Source organism: Herpailurus yagouaroundi, unplaced genomic scaffold (genome assembly GCF_014898765.1).
Source record: "Herpailurus yagouaroundi ecotype Mexico unplaced genomic scaffold, PumYag 217, whole genome shotgun sequence".
Lineage (NCBI taxonomy): Eukaryota > Metazoa > Chordata > Mammalia > Carnivora > Felidae > Herpailurus > Herpailurus yagouaroundi.
Genome location: NW_024412448.1, coordinates 737,425 through 762,362, shown reverse-complemented (window position 1 = coordinate 762,362; position 24,938 = coordinate 737,425). Strand labels below are relative to the sequence as shown.

Sequence of the window (24,938 nt, the reverse complement as noted above, 5' to 3'; positions counted from 1 at the left end):
TCACACAGGCCTCCGAGCTGGAAGGTGGGGGGCCCCACGCCAGCAAGGCTCCGAACACCGTTGGTAAAGGACACCTGGGCAGTCCCCGAATCCCCTGTCTGCTGAGCGCCAGGACAGACGCTCACTGGCCTCTCCCAGGCCTGGCCTGGAGAGCTGCCCAAGTCCTGCCCACATGCCGGGCCCACAGTCTGCACCCATTCGCTGGGCACCCTCTTTTTGCTCCTGGTTTGTATTCTTTTCGCACTGTCCCCCAGATGCCTTGGAACAACCTACCAAGGAGCTGGGAGAGGCCTTGCTCATCTGAGCCAGGACGCGGGCTTCTCCACAGGCGGTCGCCAGAACCCAGAGGGCTGGAAAGAGCAGGGGGAGGACGGGCAGGACGCCGTTCACCTGGGAAAGCGCGAACCACACTGAAGGCTCCCAAGGAGCTGCTGGCCTGGAAGGAGGGAGGGAGGGAAGGGCTTCCCCGGCCCTGAAGCCATTCCCTGAGTAGAAAGGGACAGCTGTCCGGGGCAAGAAGAGAAGAAGGAAAGCAGGCATTCTTAAGTTTGAAGCCTGAGGGACCCTGGGGCTACAGAGAGGAAGGAACAGTCAGGGCGCCGTGAGGGGACCCAGGCTCCACAGAAAGTGCAAAGCACGACAGTCGGGATAGGGTGGGGGTTACCTGTAGCTGGAGGAGGGTGTACTGCCAGGACGTGACCCCAGGGGCATTCAGCATAAAGCGCAGGGCATTGGTGATGAGGAAGCCGGCCTTTGGGGCACAGGAGAGGTGCAGCCTTAGCCCCCACCACCCAGAGAGACACTCGGGCTCTCAGGTTCCCTTTCCTCTGCCCACTTACACGCCCCCAACCCCAGCACTGGCCAGCTCACTCTGGGATCCCTGTCTTCACTCACACGCTCACCTGAATCTGGCCCTGAGGCTCCCCCTTTCTCTTGGCCCTCTCCCCTGCCCTGCGCGGCCCGCCTCACGCACCAGGACCACAGGCACAGCGTAGTGCAACATCACCGACTGCACCGTGAACCGCTCGTTGTCCAGAGCAGTGACTGGGCGGGACAGGGCCATGTCCAGGCACCACCTGCAGAAAGGGGTGACCCTACAGTTGTGCAAGCTCTCAGGAAGAGGCCAGAAACACGCACCTTTACGGGGCATCACTGAGTCAGGCAATCTCTCCTATTCCCTGGCCCCCACCAAGTCCCCCGCCCCCCAAGAGAGGGGTCTGGGGCAGCCTCCAGAGCTGTCCCCTCAGAGTTCTAACAGGGGGGAGAGGAACAATCACCCAGTCTAGGAATGCTCATGAGACACTAAAGAAAAGACCCCATAGAGGTGCCTGCCCTAAGGGAACCTCAGCGTAAACAAGGCTCCTCGTCACCCACCCCCTGCCCCCAGCTCACAGAGCCACTAGGGACGAGGATAAGTCAGGGGACAGAAGGAAGGCAGGGTAGCAACCCTACCTGATGTTGTCAATCACAGGGGTCTCAAGGACACGGAAGAGTCTGTGCTGCTGGGGGTTCTGTGGCCCTTTCTTCACTTCTCCCCTGGGGGAAGGGGGTGGAGAGAAAGGGGGAAACAGGTCTCCCGGCTCTAAGACAATGTGTTCATCATCCTGCCAGGGAGGAAGGGGGAGGAGGTTGAGGGCAATTAACAGGTTCATTCGGAAGCCACCCTTCCTTGACAATTCCAGCTAAATGGAAGCAGTTCATTGGGTTAGGGACCATCAGTTAGCAAAGAGTCAGCTGTGGGGCGGAGGGTTGGGGCAGCTGTGGAACTGGATTCCCACAAGCTTAAGGGGCAGAGAAAAGAAAGAACAGGCCAAGAAGGAGAAAAATATTCTAGCCCTTCTCTGTTCTCCTAAGAGCCCTTGCCAAGAAGCCTGTGAGCTGGCCAGGAAGCTTCAGGATTAAGCCCTGGGGCCCTCCCACCATTGCCTGTGGATGCTCCCACGGCATTTCCAGGGGAGGAGAAAAGTCCTGAGCTACCTTGATCCCCCTCAGAGAGGCGAACGATTCCTGGCCGGGCCTCAGAGCTATGATGTCTCCTTCCACCAACAGGCTAACTGGCAGGTTGACCAGATGTCCATCTCTGTACGCCCAGTGCAGGGACCAGGATGGTGCAAAGGGCATGTGGAGGTCTGGGTACATGGCATCCGGCCACTTGATCTCCTTGCCATCCCTGAGCGCATCTGACGAGAATGGAAAGAGGAAAAGCACCTCACCCACAGCCCCACACCCCAGCCACCCAGCAGCACACACCATGGAGCGCGGCCTTCTTTCTCCTTCCTTTCCCAGAAGGTTTGCCGCAACCCACACCATTCACTCCAACTCGCCCAAGGTCACCTCCCCTGTGAAGCCTTTCCCACCGCTCCAGCCCAGGCACCGCCAAGGCCTCTGAACACCTGAAGCTCTTCTTCTTTGTAGCCCCATTCCATTCAAAGACATTTCATAACCATGGCCGAGGGCTTTGAGGGGTGCAAAGATCAAAGAAGACACAGTCCCTGCCCTTGAGGAGCCATAACCGAAAAGAGAGATGCATGTGGGCAGATAACACCAAAGCAAGGCAAGCATGTGCTCAGAGTATTAGGAAAGATCCCAGTGCTGCAGGGAGCACAGAGGAGCTGATGTGATCAGAGGTGGCTTCAGGGCAAAAGGGTGGGTCCTGAAGGAGGGGCAAGATCTTCAGTTAGAGCCGAGTGAGGGAGGAGCAGGGCAGGCAGGACAGCAGGACGGAGGCACAGAAGCAGGGAAGTCCGCAGTGGTTTTAGGACTGGGGAGTAGTTTTCACATGAGGGTGAGTAGCATGAGAAGAGGCTGGAGAGGAAGGTTGGAACCTGGGCCAGAGTTTCTGGGATGCTTTGATGAGCAACAGGGAGCCATGGATGCTTCCTGAGCAAGAGACTAAGCTCTCAGAGGGCAGGGCCCATCTTTCTCAGTCACTTCCTGTGCCTGGCACATGGCTGCAACTCATTGGTCATCAGAATGAAGCAACGTCTTCTCACTTAGCATGCATTTATTTATTTATTTATTTATTTATTTATTTTTATTTATTTATAATAATTAAAAAATTTTTTTTATTTTAGATAGAGAATGCAAGTGGGGGAGAGGGGCAGAGGGAGACAGGAAGAGAATCTTAACCAGTCTCCATGCTCAGCACAGAGCCCGACATGGGACTCGATCCCATGACCTTGGGATCATGACCTCAGCCAAAATCAAGAGTCAGACACTCAACCAACTGAGCCACCCAGGCATCCCCTCATTTAGCATTCAAATGTCTGCTGCCCAGTACAGTTAGAGAAAGGTCTCAGACAACAGGTGTTTCTCTTACAAGACCACATGCCCTTGGGAAGTGGGAACCACCGTCTCTCAGAAGAACCTAACACCCCCGATCCATAGCTGGGGTGTAACCACTACCTGAATGAAAGGACAAGCAGAAATCTGACTGAGCAACCCCCTTCTTTAGGATCAGGGCTGCTCCATTTGGGGCTCCGGGCCCCCACCCCTGATTCTTGCAGGTCTTAGACTTCTCTGGCCCATCTTCCCACCTGCCCTGGCCCAGTACCACCGGACAAGACAGACATGGAAGGGAAAAATCTCGCTGTTCTCCTGCCAAGAGACGGTGTTCTCTGTTAGTCTCCCACCATTAGCAAGCCTGCGTGCCGTGCCCAGGCCACCACCTGCATGCGCCTAGGTGTCCCTGGCTATCACTGTCCTGCTCAAAAGAGGGCAGGTGAGCCTTCTCACTCTCTTGACGCCAACAGCCGCCAGAATGCTGACCACCCGTGTGCCAGGCTCCTGGCTGGGACTCGGGAGAAGAGCTCACAGGGCTCCGACGCATCACGCCTGGCACGCCTGACCCTTGGCCTCACCTTGGATTTGGTCAATGATCCCTCGGAGCCTCCGCTCTACCTCCCTGCGCTTCAGCCGATCTTGCCGCCCGATAAGGATGAGGTTGAGAAGGAGCAGGAGGCACAGCGCCGAGGCGCTCACCAGCTCGGCCCCGTGGCTGGCAGGAAGGAGTGAAGGGGGTACTAGCAGGGAGAGGGGCCCCCCGCCCCGGCCCCTTCTGGAAAGCGTGTCTGGTTCTGGTGCTGACAGCAGCCAGCCAAGGGACTGAGGATTCCTAACAACCCGGGCGGGGGGGCGGGGGGGGGGTGCAGACATGCTAAACCTGAGGCAGGGGTGGGGCGGCTCGGAGGAGGGAGGGAGCTCACCTGCCCGCTGGCTGGCCCCCGTGGCAGCCCAGCAGCAGCAGCACCACCAGCAGCATGAGCGAGGCGCCCGGCCAGTGGAAGCAGGAGCAGCGGTTACTGTGGTGCAGGAAGCTGCTTCTCCACATCTCCTGAGGAGGTGAGGAGGTGAGGAGGTGAGGAAGGGCGGTGGGGAGCGAGGGCCCGGGGAAGGAGCCGGGACGCAGCGTCCTGCTGGAATCTGGCCGCCTTCCTCCCACAGCTGCTTGACCCTGCCCCAGCCCTCCAACCGACTGGCTGCCCCCCTCCCCTCCCCTCCCCCCCAGGGCTGCCTCGGTCTCCTCCCGGGCTCCTGCGCCAAGTGCACCCAGGACATGAGTCTGCGAGGCAGCCCAGGGTCACGGGGAGAGTCACGGGCCTCCCACGCCTCTCCGCCATCCCACTCAGGCTCTGGGCTCCCTGTGAAGAAGCTTCCTTCACCTTCCACGTCAGACATTTCTTCCGTTCCTTCAGGTGTCCTTCCAGCACCGCCTCGAGCTGCTCCTTCAAGATGCTGAGGGCCTTCCGGGTGGACAGGCCCAGGGCCAAGGGTGGCTCGCCCTGGGAGGGAAGCAGAAGGCCCTCAGCATCTCTCTGGGCACCCCTTCCCCCCCAGTCACTGCCTGGAGTGGCCTTCCCTCATCCCTCCCCCCTGAATCCTCCCTCCTCTTCCTCCACTAGTCCCAGCCCTCAGGGTGTTGGCTCAAATCTCCACCACGTCAAAAATCCCCTGCTCCTCAAGGCCAAGTTTAAAACAGAAACAGACCCGCAACTCTCTCTACTCAGGGTTTCCTAACCCACCTTCCAAGGCCATCAGCATCTCCCCACCCCTCGTACCGATCTGGCCCCTCACCTCCCCTCTACCTCTGCTGCCGTCTTTATATTTCACAGGCCGAAACATAGTGTGTTTTTAAGCAGGGAGAGGATAACTAACAAAGAGACGCTGTCTCTTCATTGTTCCTAGTAAAAGCATTAAGAAAAAAACCCACGATCTTCTGTTTCCACCATTTCACAGAAGGGAGGATGCTCCAGCATCGGGAAGGACACAATCTCAGACAAAAGACAGCTGCTCCCAGGAAAGGGACGACTGTCACATCACCGAGGGTGGTGGAACGGGCACGGATGGGGGTGGTCCTGGGCAACACTGGGGACCACCCACGTTGTCCTGTGTGACCCCAGCCTGGCCTCTTCTTATTGACAGCCCCGTTCCTGGGTTTCGCTCCTGTTTTCTCCTTCTCTGACTGGCTTTTCTTTCCTGTCCATCTAACCCCACAGCCCACCCTAAGACATCTCAACAAATTCATGTAAGTTTCCAGGGCAACCTCAGCCACCATCATGGAGTAGTTGCTCATCACCACCAAGCTTACAATTCCTGAAGTTTACCTCTAGCCTGACCACCGCCCTGAATTCTGGCCTGTTTACTCAACTGCTGTACTGCTGTTTCACAGGGCCCAGGAGTGGTTTCATCCAAAACCCTGGAATGTGGCCCTTTCGGGCCCAGACAGCACAGCTCCTGCAGTGACCCCCCGCCCCCCAACCTTACCTCCCCTTACCCCTCTCCAGTCTCTACCTTTTCCAAACCAACTGTGACATCCAGCCACAGTAGCAGACATCAGATCAACTGACCGCGTTTATCTTGCCAATCAAGCCCAGACTCCAAAGCATGATCTGTGATCTGCTAGTTTCTCCAGTCCCCTTTCCGGCATTTCTTCCACTCCTGACGCAAGCCATGCTCTCCTAGCTGATGGGCGAGTACCTTTCTGCATTTTCCTACCAACAACACCCTGCCTGCCCCAGACAACTCTTACTCCCCCTTCAAGACTCAGCTCAAAGATCACCTGCTCTGGGAAATTTTCCCAAAACCAAGGGCTGCACTTACAGGAGAGGTTTGTATTCCAATAGCACACTGGACAACCTGGCTCACAGTCTGTATCACGGAGAACTGTCATTATAGATGTACTTGTCTGGCTCTCTCACCTGGCTGTCAGTTCCCTGAAAACAGGTCTGAATTCTTCCATCTCCACACACCCCTGCAGCCAACTGCTAAGACAGGGCCTGGCACACGGCAGCAGCTCAGTGAACGCTTGCTGAGTGAATGCACGCACGGATTCTGGGATCCCAGTGACATCTCCATCATGGGTTGTCAGCCCGGGATCTCTAGCAGAAACACCTGCAGCTTCTAAAAAGGTGGATGCCCAGGTCCCACCCAAATCCACTGAATCAAAACTTCAGAAGTTGGGATTGATGCACACATTGAATCTGATGCACAGATCCCCAGGTCGGGGGTCCTGGGAAAAAGAACACCCCCGGGGAAAGGAGGGCTGGGGGAGAACTGGGTCTTTCCCAGGGCTATCCCAAGAGCACCAGTGTGAGCTCCCACCAGGAAAGGTTCTTGAGTAAAAGGAGCAAAGCCCTAGACTTGGGGCGTCAAGAAAGGGACTGAGGTCATCTACCGAGTCTTGATCAAGGGTGGCTGAGCTGGTGACGCCCTGGCTGCCTCGGCCCATTGCCCTCCCCTACTCCACACCTGCCTTCCCTGGGGTCTGCCCTGGCTTTGCCCACTAATGTTCCAGACTTCCTCCTCTGTGCCTCTGTCCATATCCAGCCCTCTCCTTGGCAGCCTCGTCTTTCACAGGACACACGTCTCCATTACTAGAATGGGATGCTGCACGGGGGCAGTGTCCCCCGGCTGCAGACCCGCCCTGGTAAGACCCACCTGAGTGGAGTCCCCACACTGGCCCATTGCCAGCTTTCTCAGTCCGAGAAATTAGGACAGGCTCCAGAGCAAACCTGGCCCCAAGACTTCCCAGATCCCTTGCCTAAATCTCCCCTAATCCCCACTCTCCATGCTGGCTTTGGGGGATTATGAAGATAAGAGCTGCTTCTTCCCAGAGGGGATAACTGGGTATTTCAGCTCAGGAAGAAATGGCCCTCTGGGCAGAGGGCCCGTACCCTAGCATGGGTAAATACTATACTCCAGAGCATCCACCTCCCTCTGGCAGAGATCCTGGGGCCTTCCTGAAAAGCCGTGGTCCAGGACAAATGAGTGTCAGGTAAGGCTGAGGTCTGTACGTCTGCTTCCCTGACTCCTGCACGGGAGTGGGGGAGGGGAGGAAGAAAGGAAAAGGGGACCCGAGGCCTTCTCATGTCTAAGGGACTGGCCCAGGGGGTGACGCCTGGGCCAGGGAAGAAGATTTGGGCCAGGGAAGAAGAAGTTGGGTACACAGGGCCTCCCACACCACCCCTCCACCCCTGCCCACTTCTCCCCCAGGAGCTTTATGAGCTCCCTCTCCGCAGGGGGAGACGTGAAGCTTCCCAAGACGGACTTGCCAGGGCCTCCAGGAACGCTGCAGTGAGAAAACCTCCCGGAGGCGGGGAAGGGCTGGCCTGCAGAGGTAGAAAGGCTGCCCGCCAAAGAGATGGGGACTGGGCAGGACGGGGGGGGGGGGGGGGCGGGATAAATCCCAGGGGGCTGCAGGTCACGTGGGAAGCTGCTGGGTCTGGGATGCGGACCGTGCTCAGGAAGGCAGGCAAGGGCTAAGAGGAGCAACCAGGGAACCAGGGTGGCGCCCCTCCTCCAGCCAGGCTTTTAGACTTTGGACAGCCGCAGTTCCCCTCTGCTTGCCCTGTGGCTGTCCTGACATCCGCTGCCTCATGCCAGGTGCCCCCAAACCCAGGGCCTCCCCTTCCACAACCCAGAAACCGATTCCCTTTCTCTCTGCACCTGGCTTCCTGGGACCCGCACGCTGCTGTTCTCCAGGCGTCTCCAGGTGTGGGAGGTATGGGCCAGAGGGCAAAGTGCTCCTGGGTCAGGGCCAGCAGAGGCCTGCGGAACGGACTGTGTGAGTCTGCCCACGCATGTTGTGTCTGGCCAGGAACACCAGCTCCAGACTGGCGATTAAAGACAGCACAGCAGAGGAAAAGTAGCCATTCTGTAATTACATGCTTCCCGAAGAAAGTGCCTGCCCGTACAGGTAGGCCCTGGGGCGAGGACACAGCCTTCTGGGCCAGCCTCCTCGGCCTGGCCCCAGCCACGCTCATCTAAATGCCACGGCCCCCTCGCCGACACGGAACAGCAACACCTCACCCTGTCTCCAGCGGGAGAGTCCCGGTTGCACGTAAAATCACTGTTTTCTCTCACGGCACCTTCCCTGCTGCAACGTGAGAGCCAAAGCCGTGGAACTTGGCGGAACTTGGGCATCTTCAAGGGAAATTAAGAAAGGGCCACGTGCGAGCTGGCCCTGCCGGCCTTTCTCAATACACGAGTGAGGCTGGGCGCCGGGGGGGGGACCCTGTACACGGATGCGTATGGTTGGTTTGAGAAAGAAGGACCTGACTCGTACACACGCCACCCGAAGGTCTGCTTTTCTTGTCCACAGGGCCAAGAAAGCTGCCCCAGCCTTAAGTACCCACAGGGAGTAAGAGATTCTTCCTGCTTCCAGATGCTCAAAATCTGCCACTCCGCCCCACCGCCAGACACCTCCCAAGACGTTCCCAGGGTGAGGCAGGATGGCTGGTCGAGATCTCTACACCAGAGGCAGGCTCCTGCCTCCCCACTCACACCGATGCTTTACAGGTAGAAGCAACCCCATCCCGCCATTTTAAATGTCAGACTCAAGTGGACCCAACAGAGTAGCTTGAGCCCCTACGAAACCCAGGCTCAGGGGATGCTGGCCACAAATGCCCCTCATGAGCTGGACTTCTCCTGCCTGCTCCGTCATCAAAGGGGGGACACGGGGAGGGCATGGGGCTTTAAAGGAGCGGAAGGGTGGGGAAAGGACTCTATCCATCAAAACAGAACTGTAAAAAACCCGCTACTGAATAGGACCAGATCTGCAGGGCCTGACGCCGAGCATCTGGGTCAGTCTAACAAGCCTTTCCAGAACTAACACCCCTGAGCTCTCCCGCACCACCTCGGTCAGGTTTCCCAGGTGGCCCGGAGCCACGAGTCCCTGGCCCCCAGCCCTTGTCCTTTCAGGACTCCTCATAGGTCCACACAGCTGCTCTTTCCCTTCCCACTCCACCTATTTGGGGAGCAGAAACCAGGTCCCAGAGGCTCAGGTAGATAGGTTACAAACATAGACGGGGACCCTTAGCCTTGACAACAGCAGATAGCCACTAATTAGAACTGGCTGGCCCTTGAACCAAGTCCCCAGGTCACAGCTTTCTTAGCCAGTGCAGGTGGGGAGGGGACCCACATAGTGCCTAAATCACTGAAGCTGGTCCTTTTTAGTAGCCACGATAAATCTCTTCTGAGCATGGCCAGACACAAATCAGCCTTGTCTTCAGCCAGGCAAAGCAAAGCCTCAAGCTTCTTCCTCTTCCGGGCGCATGCCGACCTTGGCACTTCGACCCATCGACCCATCTTCTTCCTCCTGCGACCACCCAGACTGAGGAAGAAATCAGCCTGGCCCTGGTTGCTCCTACCTCAATGACCCATGTGATCCGGGGGGGAAAAAAAAAAAAAAAAAGCCCCCTTGCTGGCCCCAAGGAGGGGTGGCTTCCAGGCCCAGGGCTTCCCGTCACCTGTGCATGGAGACCCAGGTCCCAGCGTAACTCGATAGGATGCCCCACTGGGACACTCAGCTCCAGTCCTACTCTGGGTGCCTCGGAAGCCTGGCTGGCAGCTCCCTGGACACACGGGCATTGTGGTTCCCATTCTCAGCCTCCTTCCTCAGTCCCAGCTACCTCATAATCTGAGCTGCCTGCGGTTCGGCACCCATCTTCAAGACTGGCGCAAATTGCTAAGTCAAAGCCGCGCACCCAAAGCAGAGAACAAGGCGTTTGTAACAGAAATGTAGAACCAAGTTGGCATATACTCACTTTGGTGCATTTGCCCCGATGGGGCATCCATAGCTCTGTCTGCTTAAAGAGCATGGGGTAGAGCCTGAGCCACAGAAGTCAACTACAGAACTTCCACCGCCACCCTCAAGCAGAGAGGAGAAGAGACAGGAAGGGGGAGAGGGAGAGGGTGAGAGGAGAGAGAAAGAGAGGTGAGGGCTGGGGAGCTAGGAGCTGGAGCCGCAGCGGATCCGGATCCGTGCAGAGTGGAGCTTCAGCCTGCTGATTAATTCAGCCTATTTCCAGTCACGCTGCAGATTTAGGGAGGGAGGAGGCGGCAGTGCTGCAACAGCGCCGTGGGAGGGAGGGAGAGGCGAGCAGGGGGGAGGGAGGAGCCGGGCTGAGAGGAGAAAGTTTGTAGATGCTCTGCCAGATGCCCAGGAGCTGGGTCCATTCATCAGAGTCCACCGAGGGGTGAGTGGAGGGGCACCCACGGCCAAGGGGCTGTGCATGCATGGGGAGGAGAGGCCGTGCAGGAGGTGGCTGCTGGAACCTGGGGGCAACCGTGGCACCCAGGGGTACCTGGACTCTCTCCCCAGACCACCTCTCCTTGGCCCCCAACTCACTGGGCAAGGTGGGCGCCCGCCATCCATGAGAGCTCCCCCAAATCACTCAGAGACTCCCCGAACGGAGCCGCGCCAGCAACAGCTCTTCCCACAGTTCTAGCTGCAGGAAGGAGGGGAGGGGGGACTTGCCAGTTATTAATAGCAGCACATCCGTGTGGAGGGGAAGGACAGGCCATTGAGAAGCCTGGAGCAGTGGCTTCTAAGAGGCAGAGCAGGGGGCCCGGAATCAGGCGGAAGAATCCAGTGGAAGAATCCAGCTGAAGGGGGAGGAGCCAGCAGACAGGAAGGGCTTCTGAGGATTCCGATACTTAAGACCTAACAGCTTCCCACCAGGTTGGGGCGAGGAACCCCAACAGCAGAGATGGGCCAGCGGCTGATAATCACGCAGTCACATTTAGACATACCTGCCAAAGAGCTTCTGGGACAGGAGACCCCTGCGGACATGGGCCCTCATCTCCCAGCCAGTGACCTGGGGCTCCACGAGCACTGGGACCCCGAATTTGATACACGGGCAGCTCTCAGCGCAGACCCTCAAAAAGCCTTGGGAGTGGACCGCAAATTTCTCAGCCTGCGTCCAGGCCACCTTTAGGAAGGGGCTGTAAAACCCCAAGGGAGAGGAAGCAGCCCAACAGGTCCAATAACTAGAGAGCCTGAACACTTTTCTCCAGGGCCCTGTTTCCTAGACAACACCAACAACACCATCTCCACCATCTCCAGCTGCAGGGAGGGGAAGAGAGAGCCTCGGCTGAGTTCAAGTCCGCCTCTCTCCTCCCCCCACCCAGCGCAGCCCCCTCCCCGCCCCCCTCCTCTGCCAAATCCAGATCTGAACAGGAGCAGAAATGGAGGGGCCAGGCAGTCCAGAGGTTAAGGGCGGGAAGTCTCCGCGAGGTGCAGGCCACGGGGTGGAGGAGGCAGCAGTGCAGTGGGCTGTAGCCTTAGCAAACCGCCAGGAAGAGACTGGCATCCCCCTGTCCCCTGCTCCCAGGAGACACTTTCCCTTTCTGCTTTCTGCCAGGGCCCTGCTCTGTGGGCACCACAACTAAGCAAGCACTCTCCCTGCTGTGCGATGGGCCCTGGAAAGAACAGCTCATAGGGTCTAAGCCAGCGGCTCAGCGGGACCCCAATGAGGCCCTCTCCCACCCCGCCCCCTGCCACACTGCCAGCCTCAGCAAGTGAAAAGGGATCGCTGCACCCAAGAAACAGAAGCCCAGGCGCTCACTGCCACAGCACCTCCTCCATAGCGGACCCGGAACCGAGGAGATAAGGTTCTGACGGGGACAATGAGGACCAGTAGGTCATGAAGGGGGGCGGGGGGAGAAAAAAATCAACCGGCAACAGCCAAGCTGATCCTGGGCTACAGCCAGGGGACGACGAGCCCTTTCCATCAACCTCTGCCATCCAGCTCTCTTTGTTCCCATGCCTCCGAGAAGCCCTGACTCTTGGAGGCCACCCGGGGTGATCTTTACAAGCCCATGTATACAACTCACGAGGAGGCGCCTCCGGTAGAAACCGTGTCCAGTTCTATTTCTTAACTGCTTGTACTGTCAGTTCCTCAGCTGGACTGTAAGTGTCTCCAAGCCAGGGGCTACCTCCCCACGGCCTAGAGCTCCACCAACCCAAAGGAAGGGTGCCATGAATGCAGCTGATGATGTTTCTAGGACAGGACTCATCTCTCCAGAAGGACAAAGACGAGAATAAAGAAAAATTCTCTAGGAAAAATGACCCCTGACACCTAACCATCTTGGGCTCTCAAGTGTTCTTACTCAGGCTCGAGAGAGAAGCCAGCCCGCCGGCTGGATCACAGAACTTTGTTTCCCCAACTCACTAGAAACCTGGTGTTTCAGCAACACGCTGGAACCAGAGGACAACACCGTCCTCTGTTTTGAGACACTCAGCCTCACCCAGGCAGGCCACCACATCACACGATATCAAAGCTTCAAGGGGGTGCTCCCTGGAATTGAACAGTGCACAGCTCTTACAGCTGTATACAGCAGCCTTGCAGCCAGGCTAGTAGCTTTCCCTCTGTGCCAATCCTACTAGGATGGACCCCTGGAGAGCAGCCAGAGGCATCTGTGAACAGGACGCTGAACATACATGCTTCAAGTTCAGGCCTACAAGCTCTTCCACAGCTGGCCCAGAGGCATGTGAAGCCTGGAGCTGAACGAGCCAGCAGTCAGCCAGGCTCCACCAGGGACCCAGCGTGCAGACCCACAGCTCCCTCTCCAGACCTTCCAAGATCTCTTTGGCAGGAAGATCACTATCCATAAGTTCAAGCTGATAAATATTTCCTAAGCCTTTGCTGCATGCCAGGCTCTATGCTAGGAGCCAGGGACACTGGGATCAAGTGGGACAGACAGATTGTTTCAATACCGTGTGGTGGGCACAGTGGCGGAGGGACTATGACTGCTGGAAAGAGGGTCCTCTGGAGGGGAAGGAGGACTTATCAGGAGAAGGTGATGGCTCTTGAAGAAAGAATAGCAGGAGTTTGTCAGGAAAAAAAAAAATAGGAGCTTAAACGTGGACGGTGTGCCCAAACTCCGAAGCATTCAGAATTACTAGTGCTAATGACCACGGCGGGGGAGGCTAGGGACACTGGGCCAACAGGCAGCAGTGGATTACGGAGGGCTCTGCCCACCACACCCAAGGTTTCAGCAGGTGGTGTGGACCCACTGTGACTTTTAAGCAGAGGGGACAAAAGGCCATCTCTGCATTCTGGATACCTTCGTCTGACAGCAAGTGGAGGAAGGAGATCAGAGACAGAGGGACCCGTGGGAAGCTGTGGCAGAAGTCCAGGCAAGAGACGGAAGGACCTCTGCCGGGGTGGTCTCCGTCACTGGAGAGGGATACTCTGATTGACGGCAGACCGATGCCGGGAGAAGGCAGTGTACCTGGAGGCTGGGAGGTGTACCTGCGTCAGGCAATGAGGAGGAAGGGGGGGGCCGACCTCGCAGATGCCTGGGCCTCCTGGCTCTCACCTCCAGCTGGTTACGCAGCTGTGTTTGGAGTCTGACTGGGGAGCTCTTCTCTAACCACAGAGAGGGTGCCCAACAGTACTCAACATGGCTCAGCAGGTTGGGGCAGAGCCCTACAAAGAGCAAACCAACGAAATTACACACCCCTGGGCAAGAAGTGGAAGACTGGCTTGGCGCCAACCCAAATCAGAAACCTGCTCCCATGCCGCTGCGCTAACTGGTCGACCCCTTGTCCTGTGCTCCCGGCTCCCGGAGCGCTTCCCAGCCCAGCGACAGCACCCTCTCAGGGGGGGGTCACCATCCCGTACCCCAATCCTCAGAGCCACACACCCCCTGTCACTTTTGGCTTAAAGCCTTCCCCAGTGAGGACCCCCCCCCCCCAGGCAAACACAGGTAGGGAGAGTCCAACAGAGGCACACAGACAATACCCATAAGGGAACCGAGCATGGCCTACCACGTGCTTCTCCTTCAGATCCATGGGCCCAGAGTACTGCAGGCATGCCCAGATGAATGTGATCACCCCCAAAAGGAAGGCTCCTCCCCAGCATGTACAAGGCCCAGTGACTCTGTCACAGTCACGGCATCTAGGGAGAAAGACGGAAGAGATCCCGTGAGTCCAGGTTGTTGAACAAGCAGCTACTGAGAAACACGACGGTGTCGTCTATACAACAGAGCACTACATGGCAAAGACTTGGGCACCAGAGCCCGGCCGGTCCTGCCCAGGCCACGCCGGAGGGGTGAAGTTTCCCCTCTGTGAGCCCTCATTTTTGGAGGCACACTACGTTTTGCTCCGCATGTACTCTAACTCACAGACTTCCGGCAAGCAGGAAAAGCGTTGATTTCTCAGCTTTTTAGAAAGTAAAGATTAGGGATACCTGGCTGGCTCAGTTTTGAATTCGAGCCGTGCATTGGGTGTAGAGATTACTTAAATAAATAAACACTTAAAAAAAAAAAATCAGGGAAAGTCATTCATTCATTCATTTTAAGAATAAATAAAAGTTAGGGGGCGCCTGGCTGGCTCAGTCAGTAGAGCATGCAACTGCTGATATCAGGGTCGTGAGTTCAAGCCCCACAGTGGGCATGGAACCTACTTAAGATTTAAAAAAAAAATTTTTTTTTAAATAAAATAATTTAAATAAATAAAAGTGAGCATTAAGGTAACTGGAACCCCCCCACATGCCCACAAACACGTCCCCCGCCCACGTACACGTATGCCCGCACATACATGCCCACACACGTGTCCACACACACGTGCCCACGTGTCACGTAGCCGAACCTCTCGTGTGCTTTACTGATAGGGCAGCGTTCAACGGGCACCTGGGCACACACCTACCAGGACGGGCGATCCGATCTCGACGGCAATCTGGAAAATGAAGACTAGCCCTACCTCCCCACACAACCCCTGACTGTCACCCATCCATCCTGGCAGCCGGCACACTGCAAAGGTTTCAGACCAGGGAGTGTTTGGGTAGGGTGCCACTGAGTAATCTGGTTTGGTGCCCAGTGACTCCTCGTGGAGTAAGCACCAACCTGCTGACTAGGGCAGTTCTTTCTGGGGCCTGTAGCAAAGCCTTGTTAAGAGGAGCTGGTCAGAAGCCCGGGAGAAATGATCCATAAAAGAGCTGTCTAGAAACAACAAAAAAAAGCTGCGTCCAGGAGACCCCAGCCAGGAGGCCTAGGCTCTGCAGTCACCCACTCCACTCTAGGACCCCGTGTGATTCCTCTCATGGTAGCACCAGGGCTGACCTCACGCGTCTGTGCTTCCACGCCTCTCCCTACGCCTGCCTTTGCAGCCGAGGCTTTCAGAGTGGAGTGAGCCAGCCCCCGAGGGTCAGAGACAGACAGTGACACTGGATGTGGCCTCGCAGTGCAGTGACATTTGGTCCTTGGCAGCCAACTGAAATGGGATCCTGAGCGGCTGAATCCACGTCTCCCCAAGGCCACTCTGACTCACGCAGCCCAGGCCATGTTTACAAGCACAGCGTACAGAGCAAGCTCCCCATACGCCCCATCCCAGCAGGGGCTGGATGAGGTAGTTGCCACACAGAACAAGGCACCAGAAGCCAGATGGGGATTGTGCTTAACTCCTTCTGCCAACACGACGAGAGTGAAATAACTTTGCGGCCAGCTGGAACCACAGTGTTCAGAGAGGGCAGCCAGGAGCAGGACATTTTTCTAAGAGTCTCTGTTTTCCCATCATTCCATACATGGGATTCTGGGAAAGAATGGTCCTCAACTGCCTGATCTGAAACCAGCAGCTAGATCCTTAAAGGGCCAGTTCTACCCCTCGTCCAATGTGAAAGAAAGCACAGGCTTCAAAGCCAAATACCCCTGGTTCAAATCCTGGCTCCAACATGTATCAACTGCCAAATCACCTTGGCAAATTACTTGTCTCTCTGAGCCTCAGGGTCCTTGTTCATAGAATGATGCCTATTTCACAAAGAAGGAACAAGAATTACATAAAATATTATATGCAAAGGGTCTAGTACAGTATTTAGCATATGGCAGGTGTTAATAAATACTTGCCATTACTATCACCAAGAAACAAGAAATATGAACAAAGTGCCACCTAGATGAAGAATAAAGACTCAGAAGTAAGGAGAACAGGGGTGCCTGGCTGGCTCAGTCAGTAGAGCATACAACTCTTGATCTCGGAGTCATGAGTTCAAGCCCCACACTGAGCCTAGAGCTCACTTAAAAAAAAAAAAAAGGGGGGGCGCCTGGGTGGCGCAGTCGGTTAAGCGTCCGACTTCAACCAGGTCACGATCTCGTGGTCCGTGAGTTCGAGCCCCGCGTCGGGCTCTGGGCTGATGGCTCAGAGCCTGGAGCCTGTTTCTGATTCTGTGTCTCCCTCTCTCTCTGCCCCTCCCCTGTTCATGCTCTGTCTCCCTCTGTCCCAAAAATAAATAAAAAAACGTTGAAAAAAAAATTAAAAAAAAAAAAAGGAAAAGAAATGAAAGGCATAAAGATTGTAAAGAAATATGTGAAACTCTTTATTTGCAGAAGGCTAGATAATATATGAAAAAATTCTAAGGAATAGAACATATAAGTGTGCAAGGTTACAAGATACAGGTCAAAATACAAAATACAAATGTAAATTAAATTTGTATGTGCTATAATGAAATATAGAAAAATAGGACACTTTCAATATCACTTACAATAGCACCAAAAAAAAACCCCACAAAATACTTAGGGATGACTTTTTAAAATATATATGTAAGGGGCCCCTGGTTGGCTCAGTCAATTAAGCATCCAACTTCAGCTCAGGTCATGATCTCACAGTTTGTGGATTTGAGCCCCACATCGGACTCTGTGTTGACAGCTTGGAACCTGAAGCCTCCTTCAGATTCTGTCTCCCTCTCTCTCTGCCCCTCCCCTGCTTGTTCTCTCTCTCTCTCTCAAAAATAAATAAATAAACATTAAAAATTATTATATATGGCCTATACACTATTGAGAGACATTCAAGACCTAAATAAATGGAGAGATATACCATGTTCATAGATTGGAAGACTCAATATTAACATTTAATGTTTAAATAATTAAATGCTAAAATTTATATTAATATATTCATGCTTATCAATATTAATACCCATACATACCCTATTGGAATGCCTAAAATGAAAAAGACTGACAATATTTAGTGTTGGTGAGGATATGAACCCATAAATTGTTGATGGGAATGTAACATGGTACAATCACTCTGGAAAACATTTTGGCAGTTTCTAAGAAAGTTAAGTATACATTCACTATATATCCTAGTAATGAAAACATACTTCTTCAAAAAGAACTGTATACAAATGTTCATAGCATCTTTATTCAAAATAGCCAAAAACTGGAAACAACCCAAATGTCTGTTCACATGTGAATGAACTGTGGTATATCCATACAATGGAATTCTGCCCAGAAGGAGTGACCAGAGGAGTGACTGATACATACAACACTGTGGCTGAATCGCAAAAACATTTGCTGAGTGAAAGAAGCACAAAAGAGCACATAGCATATGACCCCATTATATAAAATTGAGAACAGGTGAAATTAATCTATGGTGACAATAAGCAGGGAAGGGGTTGCCTAGGGTCATGGGGAGGGAAAGACTGCAAAGGGCACAGGGGTCTTTTGTTCAATATCTTGATTGATTGTGGGTAGCAGTGACGAGGGTGTACAGTTTTGTCAAAACTCTTTGAACTACATACTTAAATAGGTGCATCCTATCTTGTGGAAATATTGCGTCAGTAGAGTTTATTTTTTTTTTCAACGTTTATTTATTTTTGGGACAGAGAGAGACAGAGCATGAATGGGGGAGGGACAGAGAGAGAGGGAGACACAGAATCGGAAACAGGCTCCAGGCTCCGAGCCATCAGCCCAGAGCCCGAAGCGGGGCTCGAACTCACGGACCGCGAGATCGTGACCTGGCTGAAGTCGGACGCTTAACCGACTGCGCCACCCAGGCGCCCCAGTAGAGTTCATTTCTAAAAAGTAAGGTGGGATCTGAGATCCAACTAATCAGCTCTACCAAGCTCTAAAATATCTAGCACACACAAGATATGGTGGATATAAAAGAGAAGGGTTGATGAGGGAAATGAACATTTATCAAGTGCCTACTGCACATAATAACTGTATATATTTACTAAGCGTACGGAATGGTCCTGCTTTGACAAAAGTATAAGATATGGTCCCTTCCATAGAGGGATTTATACTATAGCCAGGTTTTGAATATTATGAGAAAACGTAACTAAATATTCACACTGGCATTGAAATACCAAATGAGAATTGCAAATGGGGGCTGGCGGGGCCAGGGATCCCTTCCTGGAAGAAGCCAAGACCCAAGTGGTGCACTCAGGAAAGCTTAAGGGTGAGAAGAGGGAGAACAAGGAGTCTCAACAAAGGCGCCAAGGAAGAAGTGGACAGAGCCTTTTTGAAAGACGGTGATCTGATCTGTTCGATTAGAGCAGAAGACCTAAGTAAGAGAGAAGAAATGAAAGGCCACATAGAGAGGGGAATCAGGAGCTGAAACGCATAGGTGCTTGAAGGCCAAAACAAAGTGACCCTGGGGAGTCGCTGAAGGTTTCTGAGCAGGTCCCAGTATTTTAAGAGGGTAGAGAACGGATCAGAGGGGGAAGGGAAAGAAATTACAGGCAGAAGAGGTAGACGAAAGTTACAGTGATTTTGGTTTGCCATGACGAGTATCTAGACAAAGGCAGCATAGTAGCCATGGAAACAAAGGGACGGATGCTTCCTGGTGCCAAGTTCAGATCCGGCATCAAAAAGAGCTAAGTGGATGCCCAAGGTTCAGGCGGAGGGCGAGCTGAGGAGTTGGCTGTCCTTCTAATCCCTTCCAATACAATCTTCAGTAGCTCTGCTTATACTCTAGCCATACCCAACACCCAGAAAACACAATGCGGGGGACTTGTATTCAGCTGAATAGCTGTGCCCAAAGGGTACTAACTGATGGATTGATGTTCAGCTGGAAGGAGGTTTTTAATAACAAGCCTCAGGGTTCTCTCCTTGGTGGCATCCTAATCAATATTTTTATCAATGACTTGGGTGAGAAAACAGATGGTGTGCTAATCTCAGATAGCATAAATCTGGAAACAAGATAAAAGTCAAGATCCAAGAAGATCTCAACAGGCTGCACCTAACAGATTCAATTTAACTGTAATAGATTCGATATTATGTCCTACGCTGAGGTTCAAAAACTATTGTATAGGGGCGCGTGGGCGGCTCAGTGGATTAAGCGGCCGGCTACTGATTTCAGCTCAGGTCATGATCTCACAGTCCATGAGTTTGAGCCCTGCATCAGGCTCTGTGCTCATAGCTCGGAGCCTGATTCGGATCCTCTGTCCTCCCTCCCCCACCCCCGCCCCCTCTCTCTCTCAAAAATAACTAAACATCAAAAACTATTGTGTAAAACTACTCTAAGTGGCTTAATTAAGTGCAATTTCAATACAGGTGACATGGCCACCCCAAGCTCATTCCAGTTAGGCTGCATTAACAGACATGTTAATTAATTAACATGCCACATCCCCCAAAAACAGAGAGGTAAGTCTGATTTTTGTACCTATCAGAGCACACCTGGAATATTTTGTTCATTTGCCCGTCACGCACACTGACAAAAGTGGGGAGCTTTCTGACAGCAGCAGAAAGGTTGAGGAAATTCTGATATGAGAAATGCTGGAAAGGATTAGCCACTTGGCCAAAGCACACTTGGTAAGAGCCGTCTAGAAGGACACAATGGCTGCCACATGAATGGAGGGCCAGACTTACTCCAGGGGGGACAGACTGGGACTCAACATGAGTGATATCTTTTACATAATTAGAACTGTATAAAAAAATGGAACAGTCTGCCCTGAAAGGCAACGAGCTCCCCAGCACCGGAAGGATCCAAGCAGAGGCTGGGAAATTATGGAGATAATAAATACATCAGGGAGCAAAGAAGAAAGGAATAACCTTTTATAATGTCTTCTAACCCTGAGAGATCAAGAAATCCAGCAGCTTCTACATATGAAAAGATGCTCAGTTCCACTTGTAATAAGAGACATTCACATTAGACTACCGCAAAAGAACAAAGTTTGGAAGGCTTTCACCATCCAACTTCAAGGTTTGTAAAGCCAGAGCAATCAAGGCAGTGTGGTATTGGCCTGGTAATAGAGAATCCAGAAATAGATCCAGATATATTTGGTCAATTGATTTTTGAGAAGGCTGCAAAGGCAATTCAGTGGAGAAAAGTATTTTCAACAGACTATACTGGAAAAATTGAACACTGAGATAAAAAAAAGGACTTGGAAATACAGTTTGCACTATATACAAAAACTAACTAAAAATGGATCCTACACCTAAATGTAAAAATATAAAATTTCTAAAAGTACATCAAATCTTTGTGACTTTGGTTTAGATTTCTTTCCTCTTTTTTAAAAAAATTTTTTTTAATGTTTATTTATTTTTGAGAGAGAGAGAGACAGAGACAGAGCACAAGCAGGGGAGGGGCAGAGAGAGAGGGAGATGCAGAATCGGAGGCAGGATCCAGGGTCTAAGCTGTCAGCACAGAGCCCGATGTGGGGCTCAAACTCATGGACCATGAGATCATAACCTGAGCTGAAGTCAGACACCTGAGTGAGCCACCCAGGCGCCCCAAGCATCCAACTCTTGATTTTGCCTCAGGTTCAAGTCCCATATCAGGTTCAAGTCCCCTCGCAGAGCCTGCTTGGGACTCTCTCTCTCCCTGTCTGCCTCTCCCCCAATCATGCATGTGTGTGCACGTGTGCACATGCACTGTCTCTCAAAAATAAACATTAAAAAAAAATAAAAAATAAAATGATCGATTTTATCACAATAAAAAAAACCCCACCAACTTCTGATTCTGATTTTGCAATTAGATCTGGCTTATGTTACTAAGCAATACTCCCCCTTTTGAGTTCCATGTCAACTTCAGGGATATTTATGCTCTTTTAAACACATCTTTGATTTTCTCTGCAGTATATATCTTTTCCAAGTACTTCCCAATACTTTTCTGTTCACCTCCCTACTAAGGAATATTGCTATCATGAATTTCTTTTTCAAAAGGAACCTGAAATTAATAAAACTGGGTTCAGGGGCACCTGGGTGGCTCAGTCAGTTAAGTGTCGGCCTTCGGCTCAAGTCATGATCTCCAGATTCACGAGTTCAAGCCCTGCATCAGGCTCTCTGGCTCTCTACTGTCAGCACACAGCCCGCTTTGGATCCTCCTTCTCCCTCCTTCTCTGCCCCTCCCCTACTCTCTTGCTCACTCTCTCAAAAATAAATAAACATTTAAAAAGAAAAAACAACTGGGTTCATATAATTACACTGAGATTTCTGGTTTCCCAAAGGCTGCTGTAAGCCCTGGAAGGGTCTCCTTCCCTTGGGCACCCCTGACTCCCCCACCACTTTGGTCTTTGGAGCTAGGGAAACCCAAAGCAATCAGCGTGAGACGTGTCGAGCTTGAGGCAGGCATCAGGCCGGGTTTAAATCTGGCCCTTACCCTACTTGCCACACCATGTGACCAATACTGTTTACTACTGTCTCAGCAGCCACAGGCGAAGCTTATTATTATACAAACCCCTGATCACCAAACCACACATTCTGGCTGGCGCGTCAGTTCCGGAAGAAAAACATTCCTGTTACAGCTTTGACCTACCCTTTAGCTCACCTGTGCTACTAGAAACAAATCCAGGCTTGGAAACCAGGGTTCAAACAATATTTTTAAAGGAACCTAGCTTTTAGGTAAAGAAAGACACTCTCAAGGAAACAACACTGACACGATAACAAGATAAAAAATATTGACACACATTTACCAGTGGAGAAGTGCCAACCGTGACCTGGGACTTTCTCGCTTGGAACACCAGGAATGGGTTTAGAGGTTTTGTGTCTTTCCAACTCACTATTGTAAGAGCTCAGACTCAACTCACCAGGTAAGGTTCAGTAAAGCCTTGGGCTTAGGTAGTATTTACATTAGTGCCCTTCCCCCTCCTCATAGACACTGTTTCCCAAGCCCAACATTAGGGAAAGGGCAGTGGGACAGGACCAAAGTACTGTGACCTTCACTTCTCATTAGTTCAGCAGGAGTTAAACTTTCCAAAAGGCTGATTCTCAACACTTGGAGCTGGCACTCCCTAGCAACTTCTCAAAATAGAATTGTGAAGGGCTTTCTGTTTTCTTCCATCTCACCGCCCAGCCCTGGCTCTCCCGGTCTAATCTTCTGATGTCGGGTCACCACAAACAAGGGGCAGGGTAGGAGTGGGGGTGGGGGGTGGGGGAGTTCAAGGGCAGTTAACTCTCAATTGTTTGGAGGCTGATTATCAAGGGGATGGTTTGTACTTCACCTCCCCGGTCTAGGAAGCGTCTCCGTGGTATCCACCAGTTTCTCTATTTGAAGTTCTAACAAAAAGAACCAGTGAGCAAGGATGTTAAAGCTAACAGGGCAGCCAATATAAGACTTGCAGATAATTTGTGGATTTTATTTGAACACGCTGCCCCTGTTCCAGGGTTCATAATAGGCTACATTCTGATGTTTTCTGATCTTTAGAGTGATTTTCAAACTTTTTTATCCCATGGACCATTTTTACTTGACTCTTCAGATGATGTGCCTTATCTGTGCCATTGCTTAAAAAAAAAAAAAAATTAAAACCACCTGTTGGAATACGAAGATCAGCCCTTCTTTTGCCAAGATTACCACAGAGACATACCACAGTAGAATTTCTTCTGCAGTGGTTCCCAACGTCTTTCTGCCTCTACACTGTTCTTATAGGAGACATATCCCTGTCAGTAACACTACAATAACACAACAGTTCCGCCAAAATGGAGGAAGAGGTTACGATGCTTTGCCTCCATCCCTTCCTGCTCTCTCAACTGAGAATCACTGAAATCATTTGGCCCCATATAGAAAGACCACAATAAATATTAATGCAAGAAATCCGCCAGTGAACTACCTGTTGGTTACTTACAAATAACAAATGCAAACATGTATTAACAACCTAGTAAGCGCTGGTACCTATGCTATATATACACCTATCGATAGAGATCCTCCGTATACTTTCTCGTTTAAGGCCCTCAATCACCCTGCAAGAAGCTCAGAGAAGTTAAGGAACTTGATTTCTCAATCTCACCTAGGAAACAACTGGTGTAGTGGATAAAGAACTGAAGCATCTGGACCTCAGAGTTCCAGTCCTGGCTCCAGGTGACCTCGGCCCCGCCCTTTTGCCCCTCCCAAAAGTTACTCTCCACATTTGTAAAATAAAAACATTACAGCTCCTCCTTCCCCACTTCCGTCGTCGAAGGGTGCCCGGGGAATAACTGAAGGATGTCACTGAAGCTGAGTGTGTGAACAAAGCATGAGAAAACTAACATCTCCAAAGCTAAAATTACATGCCTGAAGGGAAACAGATTTCAGTGCAAGGCTTCCTCCTTTTTTTTTTTTTTTCCTAGAGCCACACAAAAACTCGGAAGAGAGGGTGGGATGTAGCAGCACGTGACCAAAATCAACGAACACGCCAAAGTGCAGCCTGTGGTTCCACACCAATGAAAGGGCAAGGTTTCCCTGGCATCTGGCACCGGGCACCCGGCAGGGGCTCACGCCGTGGCACGCGAGGGACTGCGAGACTGGACTTCTGGGGTGTGCGGCAGGGGAAGGAGGGCACAGCACAGCAGTCGGTTTGAAGGATGGCAAGTACTGTGTTCCTATAGTTGCTCCTAAGGAGTCTTTAAACATTTCTGGAAAGACGGAAAGAAAAGAAAAGAAAAAAAAAAAAAAAAAAAGGCAGGGCATGCTCAAACTGCACCGTCGCCGCTCAGGGTTTAGCCCCATCCGGTTCCATCCACCTGGACACGGGACGCGGTCAGCACGAGGGCCCGGGCAGCAGCAGAGAGCGCGCGCAGCGGGGACAACGGTCTGAACTGGGGCTGGGGGTGTGGGCCCCCAGAGGCCTGTAAATACACTGGGCTTCGGCGCTGGAAGCCCCCCTGCGCCAGGGCCCAGCCACCACAAACCTGGGGCAGGGTTCTTTGTTGGCAGGAGGCTTCGATCTGACGCGGGACCCCCAAGGGGCCAAGCCAGGACCAAGGACAAGTGTGAGCACCTGGGGAAAGGAAATGGCCAGGAGCTGGAGGCAAGAGCCCGTCCCTTGACTCCCCCTTCGAAGAGATCCCCCGAGGCCATTTCCTGGGTGCAGACCCCAGACTCCTCTCTCCAGAGGAGAATCCAGAGGACGTCGAAGGCCGAGCCCCACGCCCCCTTGCTTCCCTGCTCCCCTTGCTTCGGGCCACTGGCCTTCTCGTACTTACCGGGGCCCAGGGGGCTGTCTTCCTTGCTCGCGTCCTCTTCCCTCCCAGCCCCCTCCTCACTTCACGTCCCCTCCTCCAGGGGCCGCGGCCATGTCCGTTGCTGGCAACTCTAAGGGGGCTTGCCTCCTTTCTCGGACAACGGGGACGCCGCTAGCAAGCTAAAGTTCTGGGCGCCGATTGGTTGAAATCCGAGACGGGTGGAGATTCCTGGCTTCTTATTGGCTGCACTGCGCGCTAGACTGTAGCTAAAATCGTCCCTCTGGGAGCCTGGCGGAATTAAACGCCGAGCGGTGCGGGCGGGAGAGTAGGAAACCCCTGTCCATCCTTGGGCACGTTGCTCTGGCGCTTTCAGGTTCAGAGGTCCTGACTAGAGGCGAGGGCACGGCTTCCACCTCAATTACTTTTCCTACGTAATTATCCAAAAAAGATGGACAGAGCCCCGCCCCAGCCGCCTTCTTTCTTTCTTTTTAAAATCAGCCCTTTTGCAGAGCACCCGCGTCTCCTACTTCTTCTAAGTAAACTCCCTTCTTGTTGCTGTGAACACC

The 24,938-nt window shown here is 52.7% G+C and overlaps 1 protein-coding gene and 1 long non-coding RNA gene across 2 annotated transcripts in view; one reads left to right on the top strand and one right to left on the bottom strand.

Annotated features, from left to right (window-relative positions):
* The window catches only part of TMEM94 (transmembrane protein 94), a 33,977-nt gene extending 9,453 nt beyond the window's left edge, over window positions 1–24,524 (bottom strand). Inside the window, 11 exon segments of the mRNA XM_040456395.1 lie at window positions 274–390; window positions 665–751; window positions 974–1,076; window positions 1,453–1,604; window positions 1,978–2,180; window positions 3,861–3,997; window positions 4,206–4,333; window positions 4,662–4,781; window positions 14,054–14,183; window positions 24,100–24,188; window positions 24,394–24,524. Coding sequence (XP_040312329.1) covers window positions 274–390; window positions 665–751; window positions 974–1,076; window positions 1,453–1,604; window positions 1,978–2,180; window positions 3,861–3,997; window positions 4,206–4,333; window positions 4,662–4,781; window positions 14,054–14,077 — 1,071 coding nt within the window. The 5' untranslated portion in view covers window positions 14,078–14,183; window positions 24,100–24,188; window positions 24,394–24,524.
* On the top strand, window positions 7,337–9,671 carry LOC121017917 (uncharacterized). The gene is made up of 2 exons (XR_005784943.1): window positions 7,337–8,338; window positions 8,600–9,671. It is a non-coding gene; the product is annotated as an uncharacterized LOC121017917 (long non-coding RNA).
* Window positions 24,525–24,938: the final 414 nt, after the last annotated feature.